Here is a 27,182-nt window from a genome sequence, read left to right on the forward strand (position 1 = left end):
ATGACACACTGCACAGAAAATATACACCTTAGAATACTTTATACACATATTTTTGTGAACATTTACAAGTATGGAAGATAACAGAAAGAAAGGAGAATATAAAGTAAAAATAAACTGTTCCTGTGGATTATAACATTTCACCGATCTCCTCATATTAAACTCTTAATCTTAACAGCTTCATATTGTGTCATTTAAAACAACCTACTTTTTAACACTTTTCCAACCGTGATCTTTCTATGAGGGGAACGGAAATACCTCCCAGTGGGGAGTGATGTCAGTTTTATGATCAGCAAAACATATAAATAGAACCAATTGTTTCTCCATTTGGCAAAGGTTTTTATATTTGAAATTAATTCCAGGCCCCAGAAATAGAACATTTCCTTTCATTTAAGAGAACTACCTTCTTTGAGTCACTTACAAAAAGTTAAAATTGGTTTCCAAGGGAGAGGAGTTTTTGGTAGAACACAATTTCTAAGGTCTCTGGGTTTTGAATGTAAGTGGGAAATACAGGATCTCCCCACTATTATCATACTATTTCTACTTTCTGCTCCATTCAGAAGCAACTCCAGTGATCGCTATATAAATTAAATCCCTTTGCCTTTCAACTCACTGCAGTGTAAAGAAAGCTATTTTTTTACATTGAAGATTGCCATACACTCCTATGACCTTTGAGCAGCCCAGCACTCCAAAGGCTCGGGGAAAGTATGCCATGGTGGAACGAGTCTGGAAGGATCCAAACTCCCAAGTTCTGGTCCCCACTCTTTTAGACCTGTGCTCTTTGGTGTGTTCATTTAACTTCTGAAAAATGCAGATAGCTTTGGTCACCTGCTGAAGTCAGAGGGTCAACACCTGAGTTTGTAAAACGGATGAAGATCCACTAGATGGGGGAAGAGGTGGGAAGAACTCCCTGGAGGTGAGGTTGAACCAAGCCTTCAGCCTATTTAATCTAGTCCTTACAACTGATATTAGAAGATGATTTGCCTTTTCACACCCACAGATGCAAAAATTGAGCATGATTACAAGTTTTCAGTGAAACTATTCTAAATTTCCAAAGACGGATATGTGTCCATATGTGCCTCTCTTTGAGTTCATATTGTTCCATAATTAAAAAGTAATAATAATAATCCACTTAAGATAACGGTTTATGAAGCGCTTTGTGAAAGGAACTTTCCAAGACTGATTGTTACATGTAGTGAAGAGTCAGCCATGGAGACTAATCCTGGGAGTCTTAGGAAAGGAAAAAAAAGCACAGATTCACAAATTCTCCTCAGGAGACAACATTATCTAGAAGAGCTGTGGGTGGACAGCTGGGAAGTCCAGGTTCAAGTCCTGCCTCAATGCCAATGAGGCAGGAATATTTCCGGGTCAGCATTTTCTTCTGCATAAAACAATGAAATTGGCCCAGACAATTTCCAAGTCCTCATTCTGTAACAATTAGTGTTGCTTTCTCTTTCATTCGTACATGCTCTTCCTGGCGCCCCCAGCCCTTGCACTACGGATTGTCTTGAAAGTATAGCAATGAGTTCCCTTAGCATTACTTCTCTGAGCAGATAAACATTGTTGATAAGACTTAAAGCAAACCACTTCCATGGCTGTATGTGAATACTTTCAGGTCAGAACAGACATAAGCATGCAAGTCATTAACTTATCTCTCTAAATAAGTTACTACCTTCCCACTCAAGCCATACATGCCAATGGATCAACAAATTAATATTTTAAAGTGGTAAAGGTGGAAAGGGAAAAAGAAAGCAGGGATAAACAAAGGACAGAGGAAAGGAAAAAATATGAGCAAAAAGGGGAAAGAGGAAAGGGGAAGGGGGAAGGAAGAATGAGAGCAGAAGTCTCCTTATCAAAACACAAAGTTTGGCAAATGTTCACTAACCAACTCATTCTTAGGAAAGCCCAGGGGGTTTTATTTCGAAATAGTTCCATAAAGACTTACGTGGAGAAATTGGATTTGGTTCCTTCATGCTTGGACGTTTTTCTGAAACAAAAACACAAATCACAATGTATTCTATGGAGAACCAAAATTTAAGCAAAGGGTCATCAAAGTCTCAGCAGAAACTGACACTTTTCCATTTGTTAATAAATACTTTGAGAAAGCTCTGTCAATGATCCTCTTTAGATATCAAAACTATAATGAGTTACCCAGAAATTTTAAGCATTGTACTTTGTCAACAATCAATTGTATAGGCTCTCCAATTTGAAGAAAATTTGAAGGCAAACACCTAAACTTAGGGAATTTGGGTCTGACAATTTGTGTGTGTGTGTATATCTTTTTATTTACTTACGAAAAAATTCAATACCTTTAAATACCATGCCTTTCCAGTGTAGTCTATAATATTATTCTGCTTTCAAAATACATTTATATACATTTTTTTGAGGGTCTCACTTTGTTGCTCAGGCTGGAGGGCAGTGGCGCCCTCAGCTCAGTGCAGCCTCTGCCTCCCAGGCAATCCTTCTACTTTAGCCTCCCAAGTAGCTGGAACTACAAGCGTGTGCCACCACACCAGCTAATTTTTATATTTCTTGTAAAGACAGGATTTCACCACGTTGCCCTGGCTGGTCTCTAACTCCTGGGATCAAGCAATCCACCTGCCTCGACCCCCAAAGGCCAAGGGATTATAGGCGTGAGCCACTGTGCTCAGCTTTCAAAATATTCTTTTAATTTAATATACACATTTTGTAAAAGTACTTTGTTCTTCTATCCTTAATGCTATTATCCTATAGTTTAACTCCCCTTCATTGCTCATCACGATTATCACAGAGGCCCTCTTGTCTCCACCACTACCCTCCCCCCAATTATTTCCTCCTCCACATTTGCCACCAGAGTGAATATTCCAGAGCCCAGAGCTGATCATGTTATAACCCTGACTAAATCCCTTGATAACTCTCCTTCCTTTATAGGGAAAAAAAATCCAAACTCTTTAACATGGCACACAAAGTTCTCCCTTCCTTCTCTATCCTCTCTCTCCAGCCTCCTTTCCTGATGGAGTCCTTCACCCATGGTGGGCTCCCCATACTTAGTAATTTAAGCTCCCCAAATTCTCTATGCTGCTCTGTGTCATCATGCTTTGCAAGTTGTCCTGAGATACCCTCCTCCCCAGATCTGCTTTGTTGGCATTTTCTCTGGGGGATCTTTGCTGAGTCTCCCACTGTTCCATCTCCATCCCAGCAGAGCTAGTCTCTCTCACCCTTGCTCATTCCATCCCTCCTCTGTTACACTTGGGCCACAATACCTCCTAGTTTTTCTTTTCTCTCTCTTTCCCTTGCGCTCTCTCTTTTTTTTTTTTTGCTGTGAGGGCAAGGTCTGGTTCCCAGTCATCTGTATATCCCCAAGGGCTCAGACTGGCATAGAATAGGTCTTCCAGAAATGTTTGGTGAAGGATGATTAAAATGTGAATGTACTTTTTGCAAATGGAGGTCACAGAGGAAACCAGCAATCAGACTATGAAGATGTTCATATGCGGTTCGCACCAGTGCCATGAGGAAGGCAGAAAAAAACTTTGTATCCCTGTTTTGGAAATAAGCAGCCTGAGACTCTGATATCGTGTGACTAGAGCCCAAGGTCACAGCTGGAAAGCATCAGGGCAGAAGTTGAATCAGAATTCCAGAGTTCTGCCTAGCAGGCTAAATGACTGGTGAGTGTAGCTCTGTCCCTAGCTGGGGAAGCACTGATGAAGCAACTATTTGTGCACAGTTACTCATTATCTTCAGCAGTGAGGGTGAGACCAGCAGTTGGGATATTATGGTCCACCACCTATTTTTGTATGGCCCGTGAGCTAAGAATGGATTTTATATTTTGAAATGATTTTTTAAAAATCAAAAAAGGTTATTTCATGACATGTGAAAATTATATGAAATTCAAATTGACTCCATAAATGAAGCTGTACCTGGACAGTTATGCTCATTTACATACTGTCTATGGCTGCCTTCATGCTGTAACAGTGGCGTTGAGTCATTGAGACAGGGATTGCATGAGCCACAAATAAAAAATAATCACTATCTGGTCCCTTAAAGAAAAAGTGTGCTGAGTCCTGCTACAGACCTTGACCTTACTCTTTGGAGTTTAAAAGTGATACATGCTTAGCACCTCTCTTTTCATCTCCATTTTCATTCACTACAGAAGGAACACACACCTTGTGTCTGAATTCACAGTGAAACAAAAAGAACTTGGGAAAATTTGACCCGAACAAGCAGCATCTGAATTGATATCTACAAAAATAAAGAAGCTAGACAGGGTAAAAGTAAACAGAATTGTAAATTCTCAGGATTAACCATCTCCGATGGGTGGGTCAACATTCTGGCCACATGAGTTATCAATGTCTGCCTCTAGGGGAAGGAATGCTACCGGATGAATCAGAGCCACCACAATGGAATGGTGCCCCCTGGAGTTGTGCAACATAGTGGCCCTCGAATGAGGACATATGCAAAAGTTATACTTAAATACAATTACTAAGAAAATAAAAATGATTGTATGTTTTTAAGAAAATCTAATTCAGTATGCAGAACACACACTAATTATGCTAACTACAGAAGGCACTACCCTGGGAGCTGGGTCCCATCAGCCTCATTGGCACCAATAACAACAATGATGCCTTACATTTGTACATCTGTATGGTGTTTTGCAATAGACACAAAACCTTCGGCCTTCACTTACATTGTCTCCTTTTAAACTCCCAAGAACTCTATGAAGGAAGGGTATCTAGCCACAAACTTCTCCTACTTTCAAGAAGTGGTATTTGATTCCCTGAACTAAGTCCAAAGGCATTTAAAGGTTGCTACAGTATGCATCATGTAAGAAATATACACACTTCTGGGAATAATTCCATCCAATCAACCACCCATGGTTAAACTTTCTCACTCAGAATCCCCAAGCGGTTGAAAAATTATGACTCTCTCCTAAGGAGACCTCACATGTAAGAGTTTAGGTTTTATAGTAAGGCCTGTGTGATGGATGGCATTGTTTTAAAATTCTTAATGGATTTCTGTTATGATCTAATCCTTTACCCCCACCCCAAATAGGGGCCTTCTCACAGAGCTAAACAGAAACAGTTGTTGTTCATTTCCCCTGGGTGAAGTCCCTTCGTGATTTCTGTGCACAAACAGTAACAAGCACAGGCTGCAGAGAACTGAGGTTAAAGGACTCTCTCCTTGAACTTTTCTCTTCCTGAATCCCTAAGAACCCCCGAGTATAACTAAAATGGCTTGATCTCCACCGGAACCCTATCATCGAGTTGGCATGCTGAGAGGAAAAGAGTGGACGTAACAATATTTACTTTTGGTTTAAGGATAAGATTGTATGAAAGGAATCTTAGCTATTGCTGTAAAGAGAATTGTAACAATAAAGATTTCTTTACAGAAAGGACAAACTATAATCAACGTTCTGAATGAAATCTTGTCATATACTCTGAGCAAATTTTGGTCTACCTCTGGAACCAAAATTCCCCTCCTCAGATTGTTCGGCATGGTTTTCATAAATGGGGTATTTCTGGGGTTATGCATGAGTAACTGACCACAGCTTTTGGCCTTTAGTGTTCAATTGGTACTAGGCACCACAGGATGGAGTGGGCCCACAGTGAAGCAAGGCATCCAACTGGTACCCACATCTATTGGCATTTGGCAAAGGGAAAAATGGGGAGAGGAAGATTCCTCCTGGAGACTCAGGAGGTCTTTGTACAGGCCCCATTTAAGATAGAGTTTTTACTAACTTGACGTCACAGTAACTGAACCCTTTCTCTGGATTCTTTCAGTATTTATGATATTCATTGCAACTGCCTGTTCACTTATCTGTATCCTGCCACTAGACCAGTGTGTCTCACGTGGTGGGTGATTTTTATTCCAGGGGACATTTGGAAACGTCTAGAGACATTTTGAATGGTTAGAACTGGGCTGGTGGTGGGAGGGTGTTGTTACTAGCATGTAGTGGGTAGAGACCAGGGATGCTGCTTAACATCCTGAAACACACAGGCAGCCCCCCAACTACAAAGGGTATTCCAGCCCAAACACTGATTGAACTGAGATTGAGAAACTTTGCACCAGGCTGTAAAGGCCTTAAAGACAAGATAATTTGTCCACTATATACCGACCATATCTTAGGTACTCAATAAACTTTTTTTAAAAATAAATAACCACAAATATCATGTATATTTTACTCTTGGGTATTTCCCCAGCAATGCAACCTTCACACCATTTTCAGAGTAGCCTTCCTAAATGACCTAATCATCAGTTTCCTGCTTGAGATCTTCTGATGGTTCTTAACTTAGAGGTACATACTAGAATATGTAAGGATGAAATCAAATCTCTGGGTTTCCTTCAAAACAATCCAGTGGATGGCAGAAAGTGATAAAACAAGATTCACCATAAATTGGTAATTGTTGAGACTTATTCTATTTTTGTATATATTTGAAATTTTTAAGATAAAACGTTTTTAAAATGTAAAATACTGACCAGGAGCGGTGGCTCACGCCTGTAATCCCAGCACTTCGGGAGGCCGACGCGGGTGGATCACCTGAGGTCAGGACTTCGAGATAAGCCTGGCCAACATGGTGAAACTCTGTATCTATTAAAAATACAAAAATTTGCTGGGCATGGTGGCAGGCACCTATAATCCCAGCTACTTGGGAGGCTGAGGCAGGAGAATCATTTGAACCTGGGAGGTGGAGGTTGCAATGAGCCCAGATTGCACCAGTGCACTCTAGCCTGGGTGACAGAGTGAAACTCCGTCTCAAAAATGAATAAATAAATAATGTAAAATACAGGATGTTAAACAAAATCGCTATGATATCCCTCCTTCCCTTCTTGGATAGAGACTGCATGCCCTGGTCTGTCAATTAAGCATTTCTACCATCTTTCCACTCAGTTTCCCCTCACCTCGACCTCAGCTTGAGGACAAAACCTGGCTGGTCCTTTAGAGTATCTTTATTCTGGAAAGATCAAATATGTTCCAAAAAGTAACGCCTCTCTTGGATCAACTTCCAACTGATGTTCACAACTTTCCCTTCCCAAAAAACCTCTAGTTTGCTGAGAGGTCGAGAGGAAGGAGAGGAAATTAACATTTACTGAGTATCCAAGACACGCAGGCATTTTTATTTTTTAAAGTTAGGTGGTAAAATTATGGAGAAAATTCAGTATTTCAAATATTTAACTTGCTAAGAATTAAATGCATCTATAGGTATATAAATCATGGCAAATTTTGGAATGATATTTTTTGCTCCTGACGTCCACATTCACACTCTTCTGTGTATGTGCACTGTTTCAGAGAAATGGTTACTCCTCCCTTTCACCATTTAAAAAAAATCATCACCGATGCGGTATAACCATTTTTACTGTATAAGCCCAAGTATTCTCAGAATGCTGTACAAAGTGGTCACAGAATCCAAGGCATACAGCACTAATATGCCTATACTTCAAAATTTCAGAAAATAGGGTAGGACGGCACTCCCTCAACTATTTTAAATGTTTTGTCATAAACCATAATATGCATAAACTATTTATGTCTTCTGGGCTTTTTCTGTGAGTTACTATTGAAAATCATGGAACTTCTCCTGAACTTTAATACTCTGCTAACCAGGTTACACATTTCCCAACATTTTAACCCTTTGGGTGAACAGACATTTTTCTTAAAATCTTTCATCTTCCTTTTAGTTCATAATTATTAGGGTATTTGGGGTGTTACCTTGAATACTAATGTGATATGGTGTGAAAAGGGAGAAGCGGGCCGGGTGCAGTGGCTCAGGCCTGTAACCCCAGCACTTTGGGAGGCTGAGGTGGGCGGAAAATCACCTGAGGTCAGCAGTTTGAGACCAGTCTGGGCAACATGGTGAAACCCAGTCTCTACTAAAAATGCAACAATTAGCCAGGTGTGGTGGTGGGTGCCTGTGATCCTAGCTACTCAGGAGGCTGAGGCAGAAGAAGCGCTTGAATCCAGGAGGTGGAGGTTGCAGTGAGCCGAGACTGTGCTGCTGCACTCCAGTCTGGGCGACAGAGTGAGACTTTGTCTCAAAAAAATAAATAAATAAATAAAATAAAATAAAAAAAGAAAGCAAGAAAAGGGAGAAGTGGGGCAAGGAGAGGGATGTGAAGACATACATGCATATGATTCTAGTTTTCAGTAAAAACTAGAAACAACCTCCATCTGGAATAAAGCATAGGGTTTAAGAGCACAGGTTCTGGAATCACAGTGCCTGAATTTGAATCCCAGATCCACCATTTATATGCTGTGTGCCCTTGGCCAAGTTATCTCTATACAGAGGTACTATGAGGATAAAATATAATAATCCACATAAAGCATTTAACACAGAACCTTGCACAAAGTAAATGCTCAACAAATGTTAGATTATCATCCTCATCTCCATCACTATCATCATCAGCTTTAAACTTTCATCTATTGTTAAAAATCTAAATGGTAAATAAAGACTGCTAACCCAACACTGATTCCCAAAGGACTTAGAGATCAAAAGTGGCAAAGATGTGCTCAGGAAGGTTCCATTAAAAACAGCGGCCCAGAGGAGGAATCCAGAAATATTTTTGTAGTCTTGATTGCCTACTTTCCTGTCCACAGAAGAAACACTGAAGTATGTCAATGCTATTGGCAGGGGTGGCCACAGAGCAGCTCTCTGCCTGGCTGTGAGGTTGCCAACCAGAGCCTTGATCTGCTGTCCCAGAAAATCCAAGTGGTGAAAAATAAGATGAACCAAACGACCAGGGAGAGCTGGAGTTTTGGCATGGCCTTCAAAGAGCACCTGTGTAGTAAAAGCACAGTGAAGTGTCCCATCGGTTGGGAAATTTTTACCCAAAAAGTCATAGATTCTACAATAAAGGTACATAAAGCTGTCTGCCAGGAAGGACATTCGTGATCTGTTATTATTCAAATAAACCAATGCAATTAGACAAACGGTCACAGTCTCTCTTTTTTTTTTTTTTTGAGACGGACTTTTGCTCTGTCCCCCAGGCTGAAGTACAGTGGTGCGATCTTGGCTCACTGTAACCTCTGCCTCCCAGGTTTAAGCAATTCTCATGCCTCAGCCTCCAGAGTAGCTGGGATTACCGGCGTGTGCCACCATGCCCGGCTAATTTTTTGTATTTTTTTTTTTTAGTAGAGACAGGGTTTCACCATGTTGGCCAGGCTGGTCTTGAACTCCTGACCTCGTGATCCACTCGCTTCGGCCTCCCAAAGTGCTGGGATTACAGGCATGAGCCATTGCGCCCGGCCCACAGTCTCTTTTCAAATGACTACTCCAATTCACTTTGAGGCAGAAGGCACAGGCTCCAATGGTCTGCATTGAGGAGAAATGATTTAGAGTCAAAAGAAAATAAACATAAAAGGTGAGAGGAGTCACACAGAGCTGAAACCTGCCAGAACACTTACCCCAGTCAGTGCAAAGTTAGAAAGAGAATTTGCATACAGCCCCTGGGAAGCTGGCCTACAGTTTAACCTCCTCAATTTATTTAACAAACCTAAGTAATACACTTTCTTCACCCACATGCTTCTCAACTAAAATCTAGTCTCAATTAGCAAATCTCATAAAATTGCTTTGATATTTGACAAAACTTTCCTCTTGAACTATCATAAGAAAACATCGAACTCTCAGTACAATTATACTAAGTTTAAATAAAAGTAATTACCTAATTTGCAAAAGAAATTACTTAGAAAACACCACCAGGCTCAAAAGAAGAATGGATGAATTGCTGGAAGTTATACTGCTGCAATATTAATGCCTAATTATTGTCTGGCATGGGAAAAAGCAAGCTGCTGCCTTCAATTACTAGCAGAATTACCTCTCTCAAAATAGTTACAAGTAACAGATGGAATCCGAGGTAGCTGCTCTTATTGTTAAATTGTCAGAGACGTTTGAACCAGAGTGACTCTACCTTGAATAGGGCTGGGTAAAATGAGGCCAAGGCCTACTGGGCCGCATTCCCAGGAGGTTAGGCATTCTCAGTCACAGGATGAGAGAGGAGGTCACAAGATACAGGTCATAAAGACTCTGCTGATAAAGCAGGATGCAGTAAAGAAGCTGGCCGAAAACCCCCAAAACCAAGATGGCAATGACAGTGACCTCTGGTTGTCCTCACTGCTCATTATACACTAATTATAATACATTACCAAGCTAAAAGACACTCCCACCAGCACCATGACAGTTTACAAATGTCATAGCAAAGCCTAGAGATTACCCTATATGGTCTAAAAAGGGGAGGAACCCTAGTTCCAGGAATTGCCTGCCCCTTTCCAGGACAACTCATGAATTATCCACCCCTTGTTTAGCACATGATCAAGAAATAACCATAAAAATAGCAACCAGCAGCCCCCGGGGCTGCTTTGTCTGTGGAGTAGCCATTCTTTTGTTTCTTTACGTCTCTAACAAACTTGCTTTCACTTTACTCTGTGGACTCATCCTCAAATTCTTTCTTGGGTGAAATCTAAGAACCCTCTCTTGGGGTCTGAATTGGGACCCCCTTCTGGTAAAGAAAACCACTTCCATAGTACAAAACAGAGCCAGCTGCTGCCGAATTGTGATTACTCTGCAACACAATTTATTTCTCCTGAACCCAATAAAAAGGAACTATTTGGACCATCCATTTATATAAAGACTGGGTCTGTTATAACTTTCAAATGGTTGAAAACCAATCCATAAAAGTAAAACAACAACAACAACAAAAATGTTGCCGAGAACATCTCATGTACATTTCACACCAACTTTAGGACAGCCAGGAAAATGAATTAAAGATTATTTTGCTTCTTCAAACAGAATAGTTGAGTATTACAAATGAAAGGACCTTTTGGAAGTCACCCAGTCCAAACCTCTCCTTTCCAGATAAAGAAAATGAAACCCAAAGAGGTGGTGGTAGGGGGCGTTCTCCAAGGTCCCACAGCCAGTTAGCAGAGAAAGCTAAAAGCACTGCCTTAGGCTCCCAGCTCCAATCCAGTGTGCCTGCCACCTATACTCTTCTGCCATTTTAAGGGAGCACATACATTCATAGGAAGGGGGCAGATGCCACCACCAGGTATCATAATTGGAATGGCACAGCTGTTTCCACAAAGGTTAGTCAACCAAATAAGACACTAGACAGTACCCACATGCCTCTGTTCTGGTAGGTCCTGCCCACTGTCCAGGGTCACCCCTGCTGCCTAGTCTTGCCAAATCCCAATCCAACATGCTCAGATCAGGAATGCCATGCCAGGGCCACCCCAAACCCTAGATCTGGTGTCAGCACCACCCAGCAGATCTTCCAGCTAATGCCCAGCAACTGGAGCCAGACAGCATGCTGGCTTTTGTCAAGGCCCTTGGTGCCCAGGTTCCTCTGTGCCCCTCAGAATGGCAAGAGGCAGCCTGTAGCTCTAACCCTGAAATATCTAATCCTGTTTGGAATCTACTTTCACTCTCCCAGCCTTCTCTCGGTTTGACACCCTTAGATATCAATGTTTCTAGATGGTGACAACTGTGATTGCCTAGATATTCCATGTGACATTTGGTTCCACCCCTCAGACACTGCCACCTGCCTGGTGTGTTCTTGCTTCTTTATACCCCTTGGAGCTATGATGCAGGTCCTTGTCAGATGCTCTTCTCACCGCCCACAGGGCCTCATATATCCACTCCTAACATTTGTTAGGGCCCAGCTCTGCCTCTCTGCTGCTCTGGCGGGCCAGGCCCATGCCAGCTCTGGCTCTGCCCTGCCTGTCCTCTTAGGTACTGATGCCACACCCCTTAGGGCACATCCTTCCTTTTCTCACAGAAGATACAGCTTGCTGAATGTTCCTGCTTGTGGAGAAAGGGGCACGCTTGGTGTCAAGTAACAAATGTGGTTGTGCAAAATTCTGAAAACTGAATTATAAGATGCATTTGGGCAGTGGTTCTCATCTGTTACACCTAAGATGAATAATGTTCACATATTCTCAAAGGCATCTGCAATTTTGATAGAGCAATACAATAGGTTATAGCCAGCATAACCTTTAGTAGTAGATCACAGAAAGATGAACTGTGGATTGTGTGCAATTCCCAGGACATGGGACTAACTAGAACCCTTTTTTGCATACTCAAGGAAGCATATTTGAATGCAAGGGAGAGTGACCTTATGACAGGAACAACCTAGACCTGATATTTTTTACAAAGGAAATCATTTTCAAATAGATTACTTACAACTAAGCCATAATGGCTGTAAGAGAACCAGCTAAAGAAAGGACTCTTCAGGCAAAGAATGGTCTTCTAAAATAACTAACTGGCCCTTTAGTTATCTTGTGAATAAAACTGGACTTTGATTTACAGTATTGGGTCTTCTTAACGAGCAGCGCTCAGGCCCCATGCTCTGATCGTGCCTCCCGAAGCACACCTTTAGATTCTACTTCATGGTGGATCACAGCAAGGGGCTTGGTAAACGTCTTCTTATTCTGCATCATAGCCCAGATTATCGAGGCGTCCAGCGAGGTGCAGGCTTCGTCAGGAGGCACGCACTGCAGAGAGGCAGAGCAAAGCACAGAATCAGGGGCTGCTCAAAAGTGCCTTCACCAGCTCTACCTGCACAGCTGTCCCGTGGCCTTTTATCAGACAGCACACAGTCATTCGCTACAGAAAAGCAAGAAGGTGGGTGTTTTTCAGAGAACACCAAATAACCTGGGAGATATCACAGCAGGCCCAGAGGATTTTTGGTTGTACCTGAAGATGCAAATATCACTGGATAGCTTCTCAATATTGTCATCCCCCTGCCCCTCTTCCCACAAAACTAAACATTTTTGTGTTAGTTTGAAAAATAGAAAAACTATATGCCTAGTGTTGGTCCTCACCAAGCTGGCTTCATACACACGGTTCATGTTTGTGATTGGTGATTGTGGGAAATTTCCTGTAAAGGTGCTCCTCAACTAATGATGAGGTTACATCTTGACAAGCCCGTTGTAAATTGAAAATATCACTAAGTTGAAAATGCATTTAATACACCTAAAGTACGAACAACATAGCTTAGTCCAGCCTGCTTTAAACATGCTCAGAACACTCAGATTACCCTATGGTTGGATAAATCACGTAACACAAAGCTTATTTCATAACGAAGTGTTGACCAGCTCACATAATTTATTGAATACTTTACTTAGAGTGAAAAACAGAATGGTTGTATGGGGACTGTCTATATTGCATTACGAAGGTGACAGATTTTATATTTTTGTCCAAAAAGATAATTATGTTGTTGAGTTTGTTTCATTTGTAATCCTGGTATAGGCTTATGTAAGACTAAACTTTCTAGGGTCATCTGCTTTTCATGTTTCAAAATGCAGATCCTGGGGAGCTGTGCCCAGGTTGTGGAAGCCATGAGGTCAGCTGCTTCTATTCTATTTCAAGGCCTCAGACCTATTAATGAGCATGCCCAGGCCCACTACATCTGTTTTGAAAAGATATGATCACACTCCCCACTTTTTCTTTAAAATAACTTTGGTTTCTTGTCTACACTTATCAATAGGTATAATTCTTTTTTATTTTTCTTGAGACAGGGCTTTGCTGTGTTACCTAGGCTGGAGTGCAGTGGTACAATCATGGGTCTCTGCAGCCTTGGCATCATAGGCTCAAGTCATACTCCTGCCTCAGCCTCCCCAGTAGCTGGGACTACAGGTGTCCACCACTATACCCAGCTAATATATATACAGTAGTGACAGGGGTCTCGCTACGTTGACCAGGCTGGTCTTGAACTCCCAGTGATCTGCCCACCTCAGCCTCCCAAAGTGCTAGGATGACAGGCATGAGCCCACGCCCAGCCTAATAGGTATAACTCTAAAGTAAATGACAGCTTCTATGGCAAGAAGACATATTAATACATCCATCATTTTAAACATCTATAGCAGGCATCCCAAAAAGCTAAATGAGTTCCATCTTTTCCAAACACAAAAGAGCAAAGACTTTAGGCCTTGCTGTCATTGCTGCTCTGAGCAACATGCTAGTCAGACACTTCTTATAAGACAACACTCACTGCCCCACCCCCACCCCCTCAAAAAGAGAAAAGCCTTTAACAAGAGCCCTCTTGTAAAGAAAAACAACACATTTTCTATGGAGAGGCATGACGATTGACAAGATTTGCATTTTGCTTTCCTGTTTCAGTTTACTGTTACTTTCCTACTGAGCTCTTCAGTTGAGCAAGAGTCTATGATCCTACATTTAACTGAGTGGTCTGTGACCCTGGGCAAGACACGCTACTCTCTGGGTCTCAGTTTCATCAGCAAAGGGCAGGATTGGTCTCAACAATCTCTGAGACCTCTTCCTAGAAGATGCTTTGGCTCTCTCTATTGTCACAGAAAGCACTCAGAAAATAATAGAAATGTGAAAATATTACCTATAAGCAGCAAACAGGAAGACAGTGGTAACAGCTCATCCAAGCCTCTGATGGATAAAGGGTGGACTGTCATTGTACCTAATGTCCTATTTGCTCCTCTACCGAGGAGGGAAGCCAGGTATGATTATAACAGTTTTATAAATGAGGAAATACAGACTCTGAGGGGTCCAGGGGCTGACTTTAAGTCCCACTGGTGGCAGCAGACCCTCCTTCTCAATCCCAGGCTCTTTCCATGCTATCTTATATTGGGGGTAAAGGGCGACTTAAGGTTTAGGGTTACATCCCATTATGTCATCCCCTGAGGTTTAGAACTCTCCTTAAGAGTGTTCTGGAAGAAAATTTTAGGATTAATTTTCCCAGATTAACACACATGAAGCTGGGCTGTTTCAGGCCAGGTCAGAGAGAAGTAACAGCCAAAGCCACAGTCAAGATCCCTGGTAACTGCTAGCCCTCCCCTCCAAGACCTCTAACCCTTAAATGTTACCCTTCTGCCCATAGGAAGCAGCTGGTCCTGTAGCCATACATGAAGCTCCCCATGGCTCTCTACCACTGTCCACTAAGCCCCAACCCTGATGGCGAATGCCCACAAGGCTAAGGCATCACTGCCGCAAAAGCAAACTGAGGAATACAGTCTAAATCACTGTATATGTGCTCCTCAATGATTATGATCGTATCTGCTCTATTTTCATATGCAAACAAAATTCTCTTGGGTATTATCAGAGAAAAGGATGCCCAGGGGAAATATAATGATGCAAGGAATTCAGATCAATTGTAATCTATTTGGAAATGATAGTTTTTCCTCCCACCTCCATATCTAAGACTTACAATTTGTGAGTTAAATGAGAAAAATTCCATACATACATTATTAATAATACTGCTTGATTCTTAGCCTTTTAGACATTGATATATGACTATGAAAGAATTGGAAATCAGTTTACTCTGAGACAGCCACAGAATAAATGCATACATGAAATTATACATAATTATGGCAGATCACAGAAACAAAACTATGGCAGAAGATACCTTTCATATACAAGGCCAACCTAATGCGTATCAACATTAATCTTGCAGATCTCCCCTATCATAGGCATTCCACCAAGGTCAAATGGTTCTGCTTTTTGTAATGGCAACAGACTATTCAATCTGGAGAGTGACAGGAGGCAAATATGATGAACTGGTATGAAACTGAGAAAAGCTAAAATACTTGTTAGTTTCCCCTAGAAGTCTCCCTGAGACAAGTCAACCTTATAATTCACACAGAAAAGGTTAAAAAACAATTACAATGCCAGTCTCAGCAGGACCTGGAAAAATTAGTTCTCACAATGAACTTGTCCTTTCGGCTTGCTGTATTTTTGGCACTGCAAACTATCTGAAAAGCAAAGATAAAGCCAGACCTCCCCCTCCATGAAAAACAGTCTTGATTTATTACTCGTAAGGTACTACTAAGTAGCTCGCATGGAAAAAAGAAAATCATGCTGTCAGGATTTATTATCTAAGACTCCATAAAACTCACAGTTCCCTGCTAATACTGACTTTAATACTTCAGTTGGGCAGTTCCAAAACAAAAAACCTCAACCTGCAAGACCTTGGGATTAAACTTTTCTGCCTCACCTAAAAATGCCAAAATAACCATCTGAATGGATGAAGGCCCACAAACCTTAGGCAACTTCTGGGGGTGCTTCTCTGTCTTGGTACACAGTGTCAGCTCACACTGTAGAAAGAGCAGTGAGGTGTTGAAGACGGGCTTGAAGACAAAGCTGAATCGCTTCTTATCCATGTCGGCTTGCGGGATAGGAAAGTGCACTCTCTTGGGACTGTAGAATTTCACAGATTCATCTTTAGGACAAATATTCTCAATAATGGTGTAATGAGACATCCTATCAGGGTTCGAATATGGAGAGATAAAGCACGTTTGGATGGCAAATCCCAGTTCTTGTTCAGCCTTAGTAACAGATACCTACAAAAGGACAGAAAGATGAATTAGGAAATGAGTTAGCATCTCACTTCCACTTTAGGCACAAGGACCATATGCCAACACAGCCCTTCAGATGACACGTTGCTTTATCTTCATACCATATTTATAGCCTTCTTTCTCATTACAAAAGTAACACACACAAACGTTGAAAGGAAAAGGTATTTTCCATTTCAATTTGATATGGATGGTGACAGTGAATTATTTTGTTCAAATGTTAGGCCGTTAGATTCAAATACAAGATGAGTAAGTCTTCTTCCACCTCCCGGTAAGTCCTCTGAGAGTCACAAATAAAAGCGTATTTTGCATTTAAAATGGATTTTCCAAAGTAAATAAAACACCAATAGGCAGAGTCCCTAATGTTTTAATAGTACAACACTTATAAGCTAAGCTCTTTTTTAAAATTGACCAAAAAATAGAGTTCAGTGACAAACTTAACCTAGGCAGGAAGACTGAGCTTCTAAACTGCAAAAAGTCAGAGTAAGCCTGATGAGAGTCCTGCTTCATTGGTGAGAAGGCAGAGCTGGCTCTGGTGCCGGGTGTCAGTGACAGTGCAACCTGGAGGCCATCATGGGCCTGGTAAAGTGTCCCAGCTGCTGGCAGATCCAAATCAGCCTTGCCAAGTACTCCCCCTTCACTCCACAAGCCCAGGAGTAGTTTAGGGGAAATCTAATCTGGAAACGTTTCCGACTCATTTATACTTCCCCCTTTGAAAACATTTGTATGGGCTACGTCCAGATTTTGTTAAGGTTCTTTTCTTTAGAAACAGGAAGTAATGTTTAGCCAAGTGTAAACAGAATTCAAACCTCAACTATCCTAAACTTAGCTAAAATCCCCAGACCAGACTAGATTCTCCATTTGGTGACACGTGGATCACTGCATGAACTGCCCCTCCCTGCTATGCCTCATTCTTTGACTAAATTTAGGATCAAAATAAACTTTAACACTTGTAGAAACAGCTAAGTCCTCACCCATAGACCAGCAGCCCCAGAATCATTTCAAAAGCACGGAGATAGAAACAGACATTCCGCACTGAGATACCCAGGGGGAAACCCCTGACATCACATGGGGCTTTGAATCCACAGCACTGCTGTGAAAGGTTCCTACATGGCGGTGAACTGCAGGACACTCAACAATGAAGATGCTAATGAAGAGGATGCTAAGAGGAAGTGTAAATACTAACACTTCAGTATTTTTGCAATACTTCTGAAAAACAAGATACTCTATCTTGGAAAGGTGGCAAATTACATATGTGCTATTACTGAAAACTGCCCTTTAACATGAACTCAGAACCCACATGCCAAAACGTGTTAAACAGGGACCGCAAATCTTTTCTCTAATCTCAAAGGAAAGTATGTAGTGCCAGAATGTCTAAGGTATCCCAAAAAGAGATACCTTTGTAGCAGAGGGAAAAAATATATATTATTTTAAAATATATTTTTACATATATAATTTATATATATAAATTATCAGCAAACCTTTTACTAAAAAAGATTTCACTTTTAGACCAGAAGTGAGCAGGAGAAGGACTACAGGCTTTGCAGTGAGACGAGCTCATAAAAACCACATGCTCTCCTGCTCACGTGCTGGGCACTGAGACTCAGTTTCCTCACTTACAGAATGAGAACATGAATACCCATGAGATATCATAATTGTGAAAATTAGCAAAGTAAAAGTTACATGCAAACAACACAGCTACCAGAGCATCAATAAATGCTGCCATGCTGGGAGCCAAGGGACCTATTAGTAGAGGGAATAGAGGATAAACTATGAGAAATATAGGTGATATATGAAAAGGCATAAATGGGAAAATAAGAATGGGGGAAAAAAAAAACCTACCAAGTAAGCCACATTTGAGGGATGGGGGAAAAAACCCAAAATATCCAGGGTAAGGTACAGGAGGAAGACTGACCACTGATTAGCATAAATGAGCAAAACCAGGCATAGATTTGGAAAAGAACAATCTGCAGTTATGCAGCACCCCTGAAATCCACAGCACAAGAGAGCTGTTGACCAACTGCCCATGTGAACTATACAGCCAGAAAAGCAAGAGAAAAACAGCCATCTTGGCTTAGGAAAAGCATGTAGAAGGCAGTATCTTTTCCCCAATGGAGAAAGAAGGTGTGCGCAAAGAAAGAGAACTCAGAATGGGGGAGGGGCCGAATCCATATGATCAAGGAAAACAACATCTAGCACCAGCAGGCTCTGTCCCAGAGTCAGTGCAAATGTGAGAGTTATACGTCTTTCCAAAACAGAAACACGTGCATCAAAGTCACTTTTAACATGCGGAAGTATCCCACTTTGACCCTTTAAGCTTCTCACCCCTCCCACTATGAAGCTGAGCTTGCAGCTCAGCACCAAAACCAGCTCATTAGATGAGGACCTTCCCATAAGACCAACAGATGATATACCCACTGGAAACACTAAGGCTGAAACATGAAAGTTTGTACCCAGGGCACAAGAAACAATAGACATCCTGGTGCCATAAGGACATTTATCTTTTCTAGAATCCAATCTCTGAACCTGGATGTTTGCACTGATAAGACGTTATGTTTTCTCCCCTTTCAAATGGCACTTTGGAGATAAATGATAGTCGGATCCAGCGAAGAACGGTCAGAGCTCTGGAGCCAGGCGGCCTATGAGCACTGAATGTGAACTCCACTAGTACCAGCTGTGTGGCCTCAGACAAATTTGTGCCTCAATTTTCTCATCCATAAAATGAAGATATTATTAGCCTCCCTCATAGGATGGCTCTAAAGAGTAAGTAACCGCTGCAATACTTACAACTATGTTTGGCACATAATAAATCTGTAGCAAATGTTGGATGTTATTTCATTATTACCACGACTGCCTAATATTCTGTAGTCACTCCAGATTCCAGATTTAGGCTGCAAATGATTATTAACATTATATATAGGAAATAGTTTTAATAAGTGTACAGATACTTAGATCATGATCTAGAAAAAAATTTTTCATGAGTTATAATAGCACACAGCATTTCACTTAAAAGTGAGCGCAATTTAAAAGATAACAAGTCCGTTTCAGTGGCGGCAGGGACCCACGGGGATTTGGCTGCCATGCTGGGAGCCAAGGGGACTGTGCAGGGAAAAAAAAGAAATAAAAGATAACATATGAGGTGGTTTTGAAATATTCCATGGTTAACTCTAACACTGCAACTACTGAACGACTGTTCCAAAAGCAAAGGACAGGGCTTTACCAATAGAATTCATACTTGCCAATTTTTTTTTTTTTTTTTTTAACATTCGTCTACAAAACACTGTCTTCATTTAGCATAATGTATTACATCTTGAAATTTCCTGCTTTGGTCAGAAGTCAACCTGGAAGTGTTCTCCGAGCCAAGTTCTCATCAGACCTGGTGAAGGTCTGTGAGGCAGGATAGGAAGAGGTCTATACAGGGTATTTTAGCTGATGACTAAGGAACTACAGCTCAGCGCTGACCTAAAAGCTCAAGGCTAACTTTCAGGTCTCACCTCAACATAAACGTGTCCATTCTCTGCCACAGAGAAGACCCCCTGGGAGGGCACCAAAAAGAGGTCAGTGTTGTAAAGCTCCATGTTGAAGGTGATGTTTCCATGGGGCTGTTCCTGGAAGCTGCTGGGGTTCCTCACCTGCTGCAGGCTGCAGTTAAACTGGAAAAAACAACCCACAGGAAGATTAATGACAGTCACAAGAAGGATGAAGGCCCTGTAGCTTCATGAGCTTTAGCCTTTAACATCTGATTTTATTTTCAGATAGTCCCTAACTAAAAACAAAATAGACAGCATTTTCCACAAACCCCCCGCTGATAACAAACACGTACCACCACAATTTCAGGTCGGGTGAACAGGGAAGCATCTCCTTCATCCATATCTCCCGGAAATCCATTATCACCTGACTCCAGATCTTCATAACCATCTGGCCAACCACTACTGTCCCCAAGGGCTGGAACCTGTATCACAATCTAAAAGGCAAAGAAAGCACAGCCAGTGTTATAAAAACACCAAACCATGTGCATTTGGTTCTGCCTCACACAAACACTCATGTAATGATTCTGATGCAAATTGAAAATCTGACTTTAAGACAAAAAAAATAAAATAAAATAACCTCCAAGCTTTTTCAAATTTTATCTTCAAAGCGATGAAAAATAAGGAGAAGCTCAATGCAGGTTCAAGTTAAAAGCTAAACTAATATTTGTATTGTCTTGTGAAAAATAAATATTTATGTTGTAACCATATTGAATAATGACAAATGACTTCAAATGATGGGAAAACACCAGATACTTGAATAGAGTTGAATGGAGTTGTCAAGAGGCTTGCCTATACCGTGAGAAGGGGCTTCCCTTTAAGAGTCTTTATATTAAAAACTCTAAGACATACTAAGTTGATGAATACAAGGAGCTTCATTATATATATCCTTTAAGAGTTGTAGAAAGTGTGGTTGAAGTCAGCAGCGAAGGACCTAATGTTTACTATGGAGCACATCTTCTCTTCATTGCTGTGCTCTTGTACCCCTCTAACTTTTGCTCATTTCTTTCCTAAGAAATCCTTCTCTATGGTGTATGGATGTGGAAAAGAATATGTTTTATTCCAGGAATCTTTTTTTTCCATCTTTTTCACTATCCACCTGCAGATATATTCCAGGAATCTATCTTGACATAGGTTGAAAGTATGATTCCTGGATTATTTCTAAATAGGATGAGAAAATTCACCCAAGGGTTGTTACTCCATAAATGAAATCCTAATTTCTCTTGCTTCACATGCTTGGATTCTGCACATGCTACAAAATAGAAATATATAGTAAGTCTGAAAATTACTACAATTACAATTGGTGAGAACAGCTAAAATAGAACCCGAAGAGAGTAGGATGGGAAGAAAAAAACCAAAAAACAAAAAACTGCCTTTCTCTCTGTACCAGGTCCTCCAAAGAAAGTAATGATGCCAATTAAAGGAAGCATCTAGGATATTGCTAAACTCGAAGATCATAATAAAGAAAAGAAAAATATGTGAGAAAAAAAGGAACTTTAAGGGATCATTACATGCCTTTCTCTCCTGAAGCAACAGGCACTTTTTTTTTTGTTGTTAAACTTAACGGACCTATTACTGTAGCCACTCATTGGTGTTAACTTGGACCACAGTTTTAAAATGCCATAATCAAGTATTTCAGTATTATATGACATTCATTATATCTGTAGACACTGGATAACTGAAAGAAAATTCATGCTGTAATTATCAGGAGGTCAAAGGTTAATAAAATAATGATTTGAGTAACAAAAGGAGGTTAGCAGGGCCTAGCCTGGTGTCTAGGAAAGATTAGTGGACGAGAGGTCAGGAAGTTGGATTCAGTCGTCCTGGCTCTGCCATGAGCCCATCCCTGGAGTTTAAAAAAGCAAGTCTTTTTAACTTCTTGGAGTTCAGTTTCCTCACCTGGTGAAATGAAGCTGGATAAGCTCATCTTAGGTTCTTTGCAGCTCCAACAATCTAAGATTCTCTGAGGAGCAATATACTTGGGCTCATGGGAGAGCCATTTCTCACAGGAACTGCGCTGATCAGAGCACCTGATTGCTAGCCTCTTTTCTCTGGATTGGGTCAAACTAGCAGCCACAGCTCAGCCACCCCATGTCAAAGCTGGATATGGCACTCAGAAGACACCACCTCCCCACCCTGTGTCAAAGGTGGACATAGGGATCTCTGAGCCTTATTTTTACCATTAAAAGTAAAACCCAAAATGCAAAATCAGCACTTTAAAGTTCTTTTGAAACGAGTTCAGGGTCAAAGTACATCCATTTTGTTAAGAACTGACACTTGGCTTTGTTCAGGCCTGGGGTAAAAACCTTCTTCATCTTCAAAGAAACGTTAAGTCTAATTTTCAGGGAGCACACAGCCAGGCTCTGGCAAAGGGCAAAGCTTTGTTCTGGAAAACACTCACAGAGTTATAGTAGACCACACCATCGAGGGCTGACCACCGGGGCCGCGTACCACAGCCATTCAGGGGAGACTCCAAAACAAAGTGTGTGCCATTCATCTTGGCCTTGCAGGTAGGATCCAGCAGGGTGACGTCCATCCCCGAGTAGCCACTGGCCTAAAACAACAACCACCGAAGACATAGTTGGAGGCCCACAGGCAGTTCTGTTGCATAACTGACACAATTGACAACTGCCTGGTCTTCCAAGGACAGGCAACAAGAGGCCTGCATCGTTCCCTTCCCCACATATCTCTTCCCAGCTGCCCACCTCTCAACAGCCCAAGGGTAATATCTGTTGGCCTTGGCAATTCAATAGCAAAATATTGACACACGTGGATCTGGACCCCCCCCGTCACTGAGAACAACAGGAACCGGGTGAGAATCGCAGCCAAGGGGAAGTAGGCCCATCCAACTGAGAAAACAGTATCAAGCCTCTAGAGTTCAAAAATGAAAGAGATAGGGAGAAATTACAGATGCAGACTGGGGCCAGATGAGAAAGGAGGTGGCCTCTCTCCCCTCCTGTAAGCAACTGCACTGACCTGAAAAGAATCTTTTTCTACAGCCACGATCATCTTCTCATTGTCACATTTGACAGACAGGGCAATATCCACACTCCCTTGCACCTCTTCTGGCTCTCTGAGACCAGGAAACAACTGTATGCTGGGAATGACAGGGTCCTTTGGCCTAGGGAGCCCATCTTCTCCCTCTTCATTCCAGACTCTCCTGGAAATATCTGGGAAAGGAAAGGGAAGGCCTCCATTTTGGCCTCCCCCTCCCTGGATGGGTGGGTTCTGCAGGGCAGGCAGGGCACCAGGGTCCAGCAGGATCCGAAGCTCAGGAGGAATAGTGTGGACTTCCTCATCTCCCATCTCCTCTGCTGGTGACAAAAGGCGAAACATCATCAGTGTTTGATGCCAGGCCACAACCAACATTATTACAGGCAGAACAGGAGGAATTAGCATAGAATGGGCAGGTGTAAAATGACTTTTAATAAGCAATGTATAAAAGTCATTAGAAGTCTAGAAGCCTGAATTCTAGTCCTGGTGTTCTCTCTAACTACCTCAGTGGCTTTGGGCAAGCGGCTTGCTTCTCTGTGCCACAAATTTGCTTTTCCAATTTTTTAAATTAAGCGGTTGGAAATGATTAGTGGTTCTTAACTTTGGCTACACATGAAAATCACTTGGGAGCTTTAAAAAATATTCCTATGCCCAGGTTGTACCCCAAACAATTTAAACTCAGACTCTCTGGGGTGGTACCCAATCATTGATATGTTTTAAGCTCCCCATGTGTAACTGCAATGTGCACCTAAGGCTGAGAGCCAATGGAGGAGACAGTTTCTAAGGCTGTCCAAGCTAGAAAAATCTGTGATTTGAGTAAGTTACATGGGGCAATATTATTCCACTCAAATGCCACTAAAATGCTTTCCTTGAATCAAGGGAATCTTTTTAATAGTTTCTGTAAGGATGTCTTGAAACAATATTGGTATGTGAAAATTACTTTGCCACCTTCTTTTTGACAGCCAAATTTTAACAGGTATCTGGGCACCTTGGCCTTTTAGAATGTATTCCCTTGAAAGATAAGAAAGAGCTGCGTAGACACATTCATTCCTTCAAAGGGAGAGACGTATTTCCACATAATCAATACTCAATATTTTTTCATATTTCTAACAATTAAAATAATAATTTCCCCAGTTTTCTTTGTATCTACTATCTAAGGCCAACTGATGTATACTTTAGGTCAAATCCATCTCAGTGGAAGCTGGAAGTGAAGATGACGGTTGGACATTATCTCTCCTTTAATAGTATTCTTTGGAAAGGATGCTAGAGCTGTAAGGGTCCAAAATAAGGCATAGCTTTGTAGGATTTTTAATCTGTACTTTCACAAAAACCTTCACAACAACCCTGTAAGGTCCGTCCTATTATTTTCCCCTTATTACTGAAGAAAAATCTGTGGCTCAGAGGTGAAGCAACTTCTCCCCAGTGACTAAATGGTAGAGCTGGCGCTTGAACCTGTACTCCTAATCTTTATTCTACTGGCATTTCACTCAGTGGCGGTACCATGAGCTGAGGAACAGGTCTAGGGATCAGAAAACTAGGCTTTCAAGTCATGCTAGCTGTAAGACTCTGGAAAACCTCAAGAATTTGTTGAGCCTTGGCTTTCCACCCCATCCAACTGGGGTAGTAACTCCTGCCTTCCCTCTGGGTATGAATGCCCAAGTATGAGTCCTCGTGCCTATTTTCCTAAAAGATACAGCCTTTGACCATGAACTTCTTTCCTGCAGTCTTAACTCTTCTGTATTCTTAGCCATAAGTGGCCATTAGGTGCCTCAGAGAGAAGAACCTAATGTAGTCACACTGAAGATAACCTATAACAAAGTTCTCTGAATATGCATTCAACTCTATGTCACTGAAAATCTGTATTACAGTTTCCTCAAAATCTCTTTCTAGGTAATTTTAAGCCTTCCGATAAAAAGTAGTCAAATTATTAAAATGTGCAAGAGAAAAACAGCAACATATAAGCTGAAATGACAGTTCCTCACTGGAAAAGCTTCATTTGGAGGATATTTTTTATATAACTTAAAAAATTCTAACTTACCATTATTTTCAAGCCGAAGATGAAATCTATTAGCCACAGGAGCCATTGTGTATGAAGTTATTGGACTATAGCCATTGTCCAAAGCCCACTTCACCAGATTCCCTTGGGTTGAAGGAATGTCATCTCTTATTGATTTGGTCATTGTCATAGATCTTTCACTCTCTTTTCCAAAGCCAATACTGTTAGGAGCCTGAAGATATAGCAAAAAAATTCACTCATGAGTCTAAAATTAAACAGTACTTTAGATAATAAAAATTAAATATCTGAAATAAGTAGATTCTATATTGTGTATGAGTGAATTATTTATTCTTTTGACCCCTATTTTCCTTGGGCTAAGAACGATGATGTGAAAAACTTTTAATAGCAGATTAAAAGATATCTACGCATGCTGCTTGATCATACTATTTGTATTGCCTGTGCTGATAAAAAAAATCATCCAATGACATGTAAATAGTTACATAGTAAGTATACCTAGCTATAACTATACAGTTAGTCTAATGTTTAAATGATTAACATACACAGTAAATATGTAAATATGTATAATAAACTAACCCTTTTTACTTAAAATGACATATGAAGTATACAGACAGACATGTTATATTGCCCTCAAATTCCCATGCTTCTACTTCCTATTCCCCTAGATTTCAATGAAAGCACAGTCAGTTACACCCACTTAACAACGGAGATATGTTCTGAGAAATGCATCATTAGGTGATTTAGTCATTGTGTGAACATCATAGAGTGTACTTACACAAACCTACATGGTACAGCCTACTACCCACCTAGGCTGTATGGTACAGCCTATTGCTCCTAGGCTACAAACCTGCACAGCATGTTACTGCACTGAATACTGCAGGCAGTAGTAACACAATGGTCGGTATTTGTGCATCTAAACATAGAAAAGGTATAGTAAAAATATGGTATTACAATCTGATAAGACCACTGTCGTATATGTGGTCCCTCACTGACTGAAACATATTACATGCTCAACACTGTACTTCAGTGTGGAGACTATCCCATCTATATAAACTATTAAATTCCACATGGTAAAACAACCAATGTTTATATTTCATCTAAAATGTATGATCAATGAACAATTCTATAATTGTATTCATTTGCCAATTCTATGAACCAAATATACTTATATCTTCTATTCTAAATATTAATTAATTTACGTTATTCTCCCCTTAGGTATCACTATTTTATCCAGTAATACAAGTAGGTCTTAAGATTAGCTTTCAGAGATGGGTGCAATAGCTCACACCTATAATCCTAGCATTTGGGGAGGCTGAGGAGGAAGGATTGCTTGAGCCCAAGAGTTTGAGACCAACCTGCATAACACAGTAAGATCCCATCTCTACAAAAATTTTAAAATTAGCCAGGCATGGTGGCATTTTCCTGCAGTCCCAGCTACTCAGGAGGCTGAGGCGGGAGGATCACCTGAGCCCGTGAGTTAGAGGTTGCAGTGAGCTATGGTCATGCCACTGCACTCTAGCCTGGGTGACACAGTGAGACCCTGCCTTAAAAAAAAAAAAAAAAAAGATTAGCTTTCACTGGATAATCAATTACAAAATAAAAATGATAGAAATATTTTTGGGAAAGGATATAAATGGACTCTACTCAACCAGGTTATTCAACAAGGACATGGAAGGCAAATTTATACATCAACTGCTGACTCCTGTGGCAGTGCTCTCATCAGAGGGTGAGAGAGCTGAATGCTGCAGAGGGGACCCCAAAGGGAAGGCACCATATTTTCAACAACTGCACCAACAGGGCTGGAAAGCCCTTCTAGCATGCAGATTACACCATTTTCATGCTGTATAAAAATCACTTTAATTTCCATGCCCAGTGATTTTTCTCCTGCATGCATGCAGCATTTTTCCTAAATTCCTCATTTGTTTCCCATTCTGTTTGCCCCTAACATGACTAAATATTAATCCTTTCCCACTGTAAACCCTAAAAGATTCACAGGCTCTAAGTTCTCTTGGCCTATGTGGTTGTGGGATATTGGCTGAAGCCACATATATTTCAACTCAAAGCTTAAAGGATCTCATTCAGTATATTTTTCTATTACCTAAAGTGCTTATGTGTGGGAATACTGCCAGACTCACCAGTCACAAATACTACATGCAAAGGAACCAGACAGAACTTTAACCAACTTCTGCAGTCATTTGTAAATTCAGTTTAATAGATTCAGAATATTTTAGCTGTTACTCCAATTCAGAAAAAATCTCCTTAGGGTAAAGAAGGGCTAGGGAGGAAAGAAACAAAAAAGGAAGGAAGGAAAGAAGGAAGGAAGGAAGGAAGGAAGGAAGGAAGGAAGGAAGGAAGGAAGGAAGGAAGG

The 27,182-nt window shown here is 41.0% G+C and overlaps 1 protein-coding gene across 4 annotated transcripts in view; it reads right to left on the reverse strand.

Moving 5' to 3' along the window:
• The window catches only part of TGFBR3 (transforming growth factor, beta receptor III), a 243,470-nt gene that overhangs the window by 16,431 nt on the left and 199,857 nt on the right, over positions 1-27,182 (reverse strand). For 2 of the 4 annotated variants that reach the window (XM_011939966.1, XM_011939965.1), the window contains 8 exons: positions 24,839-25,028; positions 22,783-23,117; positions 22,208-22,360; positions 20,103-20,243; positions 19,774-19,932; positions 15,968-16,267; positions 12,331-12,451; positions 1,943-1,984 (listed from right to left, as the gene is read on the reverse strand). In XM_011939966.1, the coding sequence (XP_011795356.1) occupies positions 1,943-1,984; positions 12,331-12,451; positions 15,968-16,267; positions 19,774-19,932; positions 20,103-20,243; positions 22,208-22,360; positions 22,783-23,117; positions 24,839-25,028 (1,441 nt within the window). Of the gene's footprint in view, positions 1-1,942; positions 1,985-12,330; positions 12,452-15,967; positions 16,268-19,773; positions 19,933-20,102; positions 20,244-22,207; positions 22,361-22,782; positions 23,121-24,838; positions 25,029-27,182 lie in introns of all 4 variants that reach the window. The other 2 variants (XM_011939964.1, XM_011939967.1) reach the window with 1 other exon arrangement.

Source organism: Colobus angolensis, unplaced genomic scaffold, assembly GCF_000951035.1.
Source record: "Colobus angolensis palliatus isolate OR3802 unplaced genomic scaffold, Cang.pa_1.0 Scaffold186, whole genome shotgun sequence".
NCBI lineage: Eukaryota > Metazoa > Chordata > Mammalia > Primates > Cercopithecidae > Colobus > Colobus angolensis.